The sequence below is a fragment of the Adiantum capillus-veneris genome, chromosome 17 (assembly GCF_014529385.1).
Source record: "Adiantum capillus-veneris isolate H3 chromosome 17, ASM1452938v2, whole genome shotgun sequence".
NCBI lineage: Eukaryota > Viridiplantae > Streptophyta > Polypodiopsida > Polypodiales > Pteridaceae > Adiantum > Adiantum capillus-veneris.
Genome location: NC_140947.1, coordinates 40,590,260 through 40,600,736, shown reverse-complemented (window position 1 = coordinate 40,600,736; position 10,477 = coordinate 40,590,260). Strand labels below are relative to the sequence as shown.

The following is a 10,477-nucleotide window of genomic DNA, read 5'->3' as shown; positions in this document are numbered from 1 at the left end:
GATCACAAAATCATGCTGCAGCGGCTGGCCACCACCGTCCTTAGTATGATTTTGTTACCTGGGTATACAAAATGAAGGATATTTGGATTTGGATTTGGAGAAATGAAATATGAAAAGAGGAATGATGTATGTGATGTACATACCTGAAGGATATTTTGCATCTAAATATGTACATACCTGTGTGTGTGGCGAGTGTGAGGCTCTTGTAGTACTTACTCATGTGTTTAGCAATGTAACTCTCATACTACTTGAAATCATGTTCTTGTAAACATCATTTGCTATACCATCATTTGTTTCTTAATACATACTTGAAATCAAAAGGTCAACGGTCCAATTATCTTCAAAAGTGTTAAGAATGAGTGTACGAGTGAAATGTACGGCCGCATAAGTAGAGTATATGCAAACATCATCCCTGCACCCTTCTAGGTAACTAAAGAGAGAAGCGTTGTTAGAGTTTCAGAGTTCCACAAAATAAGCACACAAAATTTCAATATTATAGTGTGAGGAGAGATTTCATAATAATCAACCGTATTATCTACTTAAAAAGAAAAAATAAAATAAAATTATTCAACAGTTTAGATATCTGGCAGCAACAAATGTTTGCACAACACTGAATACGACATGAATATATCCGAATGACTAACAAAATTGTAACTTGTGGATAAAATGACAATATATGTGTGATAACTGAAAGAAAACATGGCCCATCTATGAAATGAAGGTAGGGTAAGTTGATGATTAGAATTGAGATGCAAGGTAGAGGTTCATTAACGAGTTGCACTCACTCCGAATGGTAGGGTTCTGCCTAGTCGTAACCATAGTCTAAGCTAAGACTGAGCTTAAGAAGAATATCAAAATTACAACACCAAGATCACTCACTACCTACCTCGCTCAAAATCAAACAATAAAATGGGGTGGTTTTGTGCAATTGGCGCGAGATATCTCACTTGGTTGAAGCTACAAGGGTCTCCTCTCTTCAAGGTTTACGAATTGTACATATTTAGATAATTTAGACTATTTATATGAGATAAAAAGAAAGGACCTATCTGCAATGTGGAAGGATTCTTTGCCTTATTTTGGCCAAAGGCGTGCAAAAATTTAAATGTATCCATTTTTGACTACCTGTGGCAAGAAGAGAGACTAGTAACAAATATATTATTCGAAAACCATTAATGAGGAGATTATCCACTATCTAGCCAAAATTATAATAATGGTTTGATACAGTTCAATATCGTGTTGTGTCGATGAGCCGAATCATCCCAGAGTTTATGATTGAGCAGCCCCATGGATACCTTATAGCCGAGGAGTATCCGACTTCATCAACCATATGGTGATCATGAGGTCTTGGATCGTGATCATTGTCTCTAAATTTACTGTGGTCGTCAATTTTCTAATTGACCAATGATAGTCATGGAACCTACGTTTAGATAGAAAGGCGACGATTTTTGTTTTAATTATTTGTTTAACCTACCACGCCTAGAAGATGCCACAACAGGACGCCGGAGTTGACGATCAAAGATACAAGCACATATTCTTACGAAGGACACCATTACTTCTTTAATATATTAACCATCTGCAAAAAGCCTATGAGACCAAATTGATACAATCCTTATGGATCTTAATACAATGTCTAGGTACAAAATAAAATGAAGTACAATAAAAGTCTTTAAAAAAATCATCATCAGCATCGGTGTGAATGCTCGAGGATGCTTTGCATTGGGCATCGTCTCAAAAAGTATTGCAGTGGTCGCCGAAGAGCTTCCTCAATGTCCGCTTCTACAGATGCAGTGGACGAGGGGGAGAGCGAGAAATGAAATGAAATTTTATATGAACCGTCTTTAAAAGGGGTATGGGATCAAACTCATACAATCCTTATGGATCTAATACAATGTCTGGGTACAAAATAAAATGAAGTAAAATAAAAGCTAAAATGAATATCAATATGAGGATGGCTAACGTCGAGCGCTGTCTGAGGATGTATTGCATCGATCGCTGTAGAGCTTCATCAATGCCTGCCCCACTGTAAGGAGTCGTCTTGGGGGGGGGGGGGGGGGGGGGGGGGAGAGAGAGAGAGAGAGAGAGAGAGAGAGAGAGAGAGAGAGAGAGAGAGAGCTTGATTCCTCTCTTTGCAAGGCACGGCAAGAACAGGGGGTTGAGGTTGGTATTGATCGAAAGCTGAGGGGTACATGCACCCTGATTGGGTGTGGCTGGGACTAGGGTTTGACACTACTATTGGTGGCCATGCTAAGGCGAAAACACATGCAAGACTTGGAGGTTTAGAGGGAGGTGAATGTTAAAGGTTAACTGCCAGTCTCCTAGAAGCGATGTGGCCCGCATGGTGGGCACTTTTGTGCATGAGAGTGATTCGAGCTTTTGCGGCTAGGAAATTGTATGGTGGATGAGAGAGAGAGAGAGAGAGAGAGAGAGAGAGAGAGAGAGAGAGTCGGACTGCAGAGAGGAATGGCCCACGACTGTGTGTGTGTGTGTGTGTGTGTGTGTGTGTGTGTGTGTGTGTGTGTGTGTGTGTGTGTGTGTGTGAGAGAGAGAGAGAGAGAGAAAGGTGACTGAGTAGTTGGTACATGGACGCCCTACGTTGCCACTGGTAGTGGTTGCTTGTCATGAGCGTGTGGAGTGGAATCGATTGGTTGTCATGTATTTGCGTGGCTTTTGGAACGTCAACTGATGTAAGAGAGTGAGGATGTCCTCTGGCAACCATGAGGGAATTGATTGCATGTGAGTTGCAGGGTAATTTAGTCTTTCACCTTATGTTATTTTATTTTGTACCCAGACATTGCATTAGATCCACCGAGATTGTATCGCTTTACTTTCATTTGTCATTTTGGCCTTTTAAAGACAATTCATATAACATTTCATTTCATTTCTCGCTCTCCCCCTTGTCTACTGCATCTGAACCCCCCCCCCCCGGCCTTATGTTTTGGTAATTGAGATCAATAATGTTATATTTTTTACAATTATAAAATATATTTGTATAATACTCCAATAATTGCATTATATATATACACACACATCAAAATACTGTATATAGAGAATGAATGGTGTACTAACTAAAGAATATATATAATATAATACAAGTCCACAGCTGTGTGTATTCTACTAATATCATCCAGTAATTGTAGTTCACTTCCGTGATTTTCTTCTTAAGGACATTATATGTAGCATATATTTTTTAATGTCATATCCGAGTTTATTATCATTTGTATTGTCTTTAGTTGATACATTCTATGTACATTTAGTGATACAAGTAAGATGTAATGTATATATATTATGAATTGATGATTTAAATCCCTCTCTACTTATTTCAAGGCTAATCATCGTAGACGTCTATAAGTAATCAGTGTAATTTTTTCTCTTACATTGCGCTAGACAATCAAATCGAATCTAGGTTCCTACATTTCTTGCTTGTTTGTGACTTTAGTTTATCTGTGCTATTCAGTTAGAAGTGCATAATTTTTTTCTTCTCGCTAAGTTGTCTCACAAATCCGTTTTCGCAAGGTTATGGATAAGTTTTTTTTTTTCCAGCTTAATTTATTTTTAACTTTGTGATTGTCGAGTCAAGGTACCACCACTGTACGTTCTAAATGTGTAATCAAACACTAATATTGGATCAAATTCTAGATAGGCAGGCTATTCTTTATTTCATTACAAATTACTTACACAAAATTAAAACATTTTGGATTTGTTCACTATACTTTGGTATAAGTTTGACAGCTGTAGCTCTCTCTTACTTGAGCCTCTCTCCACACGCACACACTGATAGCTATATTTTCCAATGCAATATACCATCCTGTAAGCTATGTACATACTCACACGAACTGAGGTACTTTGTATTAATCAACAACAGTTTGTACGACCTTTGATATACTCCAAAGTAGTGTCACACATATAGTAAATATTTTTCTCTTTTATGTCTTGTCTGGTCCATTGGTCACATGCACACAGATTCGCTGATTTAGATAGTGTAAAAATGCTCATCCTGGTGTAGATTAGCCGATTTAGGCAACACCAGTTGTCCGTGCAAATTAGTCGATTTAGGCAGCACACCGACAAATTACAGATTCATTATTTTACACAAAATTAAATGCAGATCCGCTGATTTAGACAGCATTAGTGCAGATTCGTCGATTTAGGTAGCACCTCTTATTAGTGTAGATTCGTCGATTTAAGCAACACCGATCACGAAATGATACTGCAGTCCTAAGTATGATTTTGTTACCCGGGTATACAAAATGAAGGATATTTGGATTTGGATTTGTAATGGGTATATGTTGGCAAATATTTGGACTTGGATTTATATGGGATTTGGATTTGATATATGACATTTTCCTGTCGTGACAGCATTTATGGAATTGACATTGACATTGATGAGAATTCACTTATTGAATGATGAGTGTGATCGATGATATCATGATACATAAGGGTATGACATATATTGCTTATTCTAGTGGTATGGGACACTAGAATAGGTAGTATATGGATGACGATAGTCATGAACAATGTTATTTAGTTTAATATATATTTTTTATTTTATTATGAGATGTTCCTAACACATAATACTAATCACTATTTTTTACCAATATAGTAGATTCTTATCTTTGCAACAACTAAGGACAGTTGCTTTCCAACGGAGAGGTATGTAATGGAATTGATATTTTACTATTTATTACAGCAGACATGTGGAAAAGGCTTGACCGATCTAGGCCTATGCGAACAGATATATATTTTATGTACATTTTATTATTCAAGTGCTCTTTTATGAACTTTGGCCACCGGCCGGCCAGTTTGTACTCACTTTGACCATTTAAGAAATCTATAAAGTAAATACGTGCAAAAGGGAAATGGTCACTCTTGCACGAGGGGAGGTTGGACCCAATGCTTGTGTCTTTCTTCTCTCCTCTTCCCTCTTCTCTCTCGTCGTGCCAACGTAACATTCCACTCTATGAGGTGCATCTGCGTGTGCTCTCTCACTCTCCCACGCGCTCTATCTCTCTCTATTTGTTGTTGTGAAGGGCTCTTTAAGCTCCCGTTTGTAGAAATTGGTGGTGCTTTGGTCAATCAACAAGTTAGGCTTTGTTTTCACTTCACATCTCTCTCAAATTCACGTTGTCGCAATAGAGGAAAAACTCACATCTCTTTCAGGCTCTCGGGTTCACAATAGCAAAAGCTCATGGATTTACGGCTTTCTTGAAGGGAAAATTTTTGTTTTTGTGAGATCCGAGAGAACCTTGGTGAAGGAGTATGCCAAATGTGGTATCCTCATGAAAGCACGATAAGTCTTGATGGGCTACCTGTTCAGAATGTCATCACTTCAAATGTGTTGATTGCAAAGTGTGCCCAACGTTGCTATGGCAAGGCAGTAGTATGTTGTTTTCAGAGGATGTCTTCCCTTCTCTCCACATACAATCACCTATACCCTGGGGCATGTGTCCTTATGCAGATGCGGCCTTTATGCATGATTCTAACATGGGTGAGAGGATTCATGATGAGATTGCTAGTTAGGGGCTGTTGGAGATTTTGTTCTTGGTAGTGCTTTGGTTGATATGTCCTTTCTCCAAATGGAAGCACCTTGAAAACATGTGGCCTTATGTAAGGCCTTCACATGGGTGAAAGAAGTCATGTTGAGATTGCTAGTTGGGGATTGTTGGAGAAAGATGTCATGCTTGGCAATGTTCTCATTAATATGTATGCCAATTTCGGTGAAAGCACGAAACGTTCTTGATGGGAATCCTCTCCTAGATATCGCCTCTTGAAATGTGTAGATTGTAGGATATGTCCAACCTGGCTATGGCAAGGAAGCTCTCCGTTGTTTTAGCCCAATATGAAGGGAAGGTCTTTCTCCAATGCAATCACCTATGCTCAAAACCTTGAAGGCTTCCGGCCCTATGCAAGATCTTCACATGGGTGAGAAAATTCATGACGAGATCGTTAGTCAGATACTGCTTGGAGAAACAGGTTGTTCTTTGCAATGCTTTGGTCAATATGTATGTAAAATGTGGCAACCTTATGGAAGGTCTTAAATGATCTTCGTGTCCAAAATGTCGTCTCTTTAAATGCGTTGATTGCAAGGCTATTTCAACCAAAGCTTAGTGAAGGAGCTTCAACTTTTGCACTGGCCACTCTACCTCACTATCATGTTCATTTACAGTAGTGAGGCCATATGAAAGATTGAATGCAACTTGTGTACATCGCGAGAGGCATTCAATTACGTGGTGAGTAAGCACTACTATCGTTTGATTTTTGACACTAAGAACATAGTGAATAAATGCATTGAAAATTGCAGGTACCATGGGGTTGGCACGTTCCCACGTATTACGATAATTGGAGGAGGATTGTGCAAACTCTCCCATGCAAGGAAACTTACTTTTTTCTTAATGTATTCTCTCTCTCTCTCATATCGCTACCTGCTCACTTTTTCTCCCAATATTTACCGATAATTAATAGCATAGCATTAATTAAAAATTGTGGGTTTTTTAAGATTTGAGAAGTGTTGAAAGATGAGAGACAAAGCGATAGCCGCCCGTCGGGGTTCTAGAGAGAGAGCGTTGGAGAGCCTCTTCTTTCATGCTTCCCTTGCCGCCACCTGGAAGGCATCCTCTCCAGATTCGTCATTTCAACCATTTGTTCAAAATCGGCGGCCCATACATTTTTCACTAATTTTCTCAATTTCAATGAGATGCAAACACACACACTCTAGTTACCTATTTTTGGGCCACATGAGAATGCCACGTTGAGGGTAGCTCTATTTGTCTGCAGGAAAATTTGGAAGCCAAGTTGTACGTCAGACCGGGATGCAAATCCAAAAAAGTTATCTTCAGCAGCTATTGATACTACCTGCTTTACTTTTCTGTAGTTACTGCTTTTATTCATGTGCTAGTATGTTCAAAAGTGGCATGAGCCAGGGAAAGGGATGACATAATTACAAGGGACGTTCAAAAACTTAAGCCTAAGGGGCTCTTAGATCATACATTCTTCTATACCTCAAATTGAACGGGAACTTCTATCTAAAAAGGATGCTGTGAGAAAGGAAGTCCATTTGCTACCGTTGTAGCCTCCACCACTATGTACATGGTACTAGGAATGAGTTTCCACATTGGAAGGCAAGGCTCTTCCTTTTTGCTTTTTGTTACCATACCATGGTAGTGATGTCTGAACACATGATCATTGGCACTTTTCTCCCTCACAACACCACAACAAGGTTTTATTCCGACGCAATGCACGCATCCGTCTTATTATGGTGCTTGCTCGTTGCTCATTGTTTCTGGTGTTACTTAACTGCCTTTAGCTGTGTACCTCGGGGGACAACGCCTTTACCAATATAAGACCTACACAACAAGGTTTTATTCCAACACAATGCACGCATCCGTTGTTTTATGGTGCTTTCTCGTTGCTCATTGTTTCTGGTGTTACTTAACTGCCTTTAAGTGTGTACCTCAGGGACAAGGCCTTTACCAGTATAAGACCTGTTCTAATGGGAGGCCAACATAAAGCCTTGCTTCACTTTTCACCTTGTTCAAGTGGCTTAGACTAAACAGTGAGCTTTGATGCCATGCCAAAGGTGCGACAAAAAAGGTGAATTGGATGATGATCATCGCTACAACTGCGAGCAACCAAGTTGCTTCAATTTAATCATAAAAATAAATATGGCCTAACCATTGGCCACAAGAAAAGCCCAAATCCACCTTTACACAAAACTAGCAAGTCCATGAAAAGCCTCTTAATTGCATGGTAAGACTAATGGTACACATCAACATGACACTGTAAATCCCTACTCTCCATATACTTCATATATCTGTGAAGAAAAAACTGAGTAGAAGCAATTTAATGCTTAGCAGAAGACAGCATTTCTATGAGTTTTCAGTAACTTGGGTACAATTTGTCAGTGTGCAAGCAAGCCTGCAGATGGGCCCATGGTTGGTCTGGGTGGTTTCGACCAAGAATTTTGAAAGCAAATTGCTGCCTTATTATAGGAGCACTTTAGAATTCCCATTTCCTGCATGTAGCTACAACTTTAAGGTGCTCTCACTTATCACATGTTTGAAGGAATTGCCATTGAATGTCAGACATAGAAACCCATGACATCCTGTAGCGCCTCCATCCTATCATCTGAAGCTCCCGTGCTCTTAGAAGCACTTAGCAATGCTTGATATAGAACCAAATCGGGAGAGAACGGCATCCTTTTGACAACTTCATTTGCCTTGTCTAGCTCCCCTGCATGGACAAGGGAATTGATAATGCAAGTGTGATATTCTAAGGTTGGAATGATGCCATACTTCTCGCTCATGGCCTCAAAGTACATCTTAGCTTTGCTTGAAAAGCTTGTTTGATTACCTGCACTAAGTAGAACTAGGAAAGTCACAATATTGGGTTTTATGCCTTCATCTAACATTCTATGGAATGCACGAAACATGTCACAACCTTGTTTGGTGTGAGCAAAGCCCATCATAAGTGCTGTCCATGCGACACCATCACGAACTGGAAGCCTGTCAAAAACTTCTTGTGCTTTTGAGAGGGAGCCACACTTGGCATACATGTTTATCAATGTTGTTCCAACCACAGCATCCTCTCCTAGAAGTCTCTGCCTTTCAATTTCTACATGTAAACCTTCACCTTTCTCCATTGCTCCTATGCTGGAGCACGCCTTTAGACCGCAGATGAAGGTGGTTGCATTTGGTGAAACACCATCAGCTTTCATCTTTTCAAAACAATCAAGAGCTTCCTCACCATGCCCACATTCAGCATATCCTGAAATTAAAGCCGTCCAAGAAACTACATCACGATAAGCAAGTGTGTCAAAAATTTGTCTTGCCTTGGCAACTAGACCACACTTGGAATACATATCGACCAGGGTATTGCAAACAGCATGGCTTCTTGCAAGAAACCCTTGTTTTTCGGCTTCTGCATGTAATTCTCTTCCCTTGTTTCTCGATCTGATGCTGCCACAAGCTTTCAAAGTGCTAACAAGAGTGGCCGTATCTGAAGCAACGCCTTCAAATTGCATGTGATCGAAGAGTTGAACGGCTTTTTCACCATAGCCATGATCAACATGGCCTGCAATCAGCGTGGTCCATGAAACGGTGTCCCTCAGTGGAAGCTTGTCAAAAACCTGCTGTGCTTTTGCAAGTAACCCACATTTGATGTATACATCAATCAAAGTGTTGCCTACAACGAGGTTTTTGTCGAGTAGAAGCTGCCTGCCTATGGCGGCATGTAAACAATCAAGCTTTTTCACAGCACCCACATTAATGCAAGCTTTTAAACTGGAAACAAGTGCGACTGGATCAGGGGAAATACCTTCACACTGCATACGATTGAAACATTGGATTGCCTTGTTACCATGCCCATGCTCTGCATACCCCGCAATTAGCACAGTCCAAGAGACTACATTTGGCGTCGCAAGCTTGTCAAACACCTCTTGTGCTTTAGCAAGGAGACCGAACTTTGCATACATATCGATCAAGGCATTGCTTATGAAGGAGTTTTCTGCAAGAAAGCCCCATTTGGAAGCCTCTGAATGTAAATCAATGCCTCCTCTGAGATCCATAAGGTGTGTGCAAGCTTTCAATGCTGCAACAATGGTGTATGCGCTGGGGGGTATCAAACTGTCTATTCGCATTCTGTGATACAGATCCAGAGTATGTTGCGGCTTCCCACATTTGACATATCCATACATGAGAGAATTCCAGGACCATTCGTTTCGACAGGGAAGCTTGTCGAAGACCACCTGTGCGTCGTGAATGAGTCCAACTTCGACCAACATGGGGATGAGGTAGTTGCCCAGAGCAGCGTGGGTGTGGAGGCCATGCTCGTGCATGTAGCCGAGCAGGTACAGGGCATAGGCATGGTTCCGCTCTTTTCCACATTTTTCGACTACACGGGAAAGGATCGTGACAGAAAGGTGGGATTCTCGCCAAGGAGGAAGGGCCTCCTCTCGGCAAAGGGTACTGCAGATGCGAGAAATGGTTCTTCTTCTTCTCAAGAGCTGAGCAGAAGCCTCCTGCGCAATCCAAAAGCAGTGTGACTAAAGATCTATGGCTGGAAATCGGCGTTGCATGTCAGCAAAGATCTCGACCCTAGATCGACTCTGTACATGTGGCGGTTGTCGATTGGATGTATACGGGGATTTTCTTTTTTGCAATTTTTGACTTTTCCTCTTAATGCCATTGTAAGTCACAATGTGAGATATGAAATGGGAACTTTCTTAAACTTTCTTTTGGCGGGACATAGATTTCTCCATCTTTTCTTTCTGAGATTTTCATTTTATATGGATGTATTTGTGAACTTTACTTTGTTAAGATGTGACATGCTGATTCTCATATAAACATTGCATATCCAATGGGAGAAAATTAATTGATTGTGTACCATCAATAATATAATCATCTTAAATAAAGGGCATGCTTGCACATGTGAATGGGAAAAAAATCATTCTAGAGTGCTCTCTCAATTCAACACAAGTATGTGT

The 10,477-nt window shown here is 40.3% G+C and overlaps 1 protein-coding gene across 1 annotated transcript; it reads right to left on the bottom strand.

The window, feature by feature from the left end:
- Positions 1–6,813: 6,813 nt before the first annotated feature.
- Positions 6,814–10,032, bottom strand: LOC147437109 (pentatricopeptide repeat-containing protein At2g33680-like). Its single transcript, XM_086486665.1, has one exon. The coding sequence runs from the start codon at positions 9,827–9,829 to the stop codon at positions 8,075–8,077; it is 1,755 nt and encodes a 584-aa protein (XP_086342791.1). The 5' UTR covers positions 9,830–10,032; the 3' UTR covers positions 6,814–8,074.
- Positions 10,033–10,477: the final 445 nt, after the last annotated feature.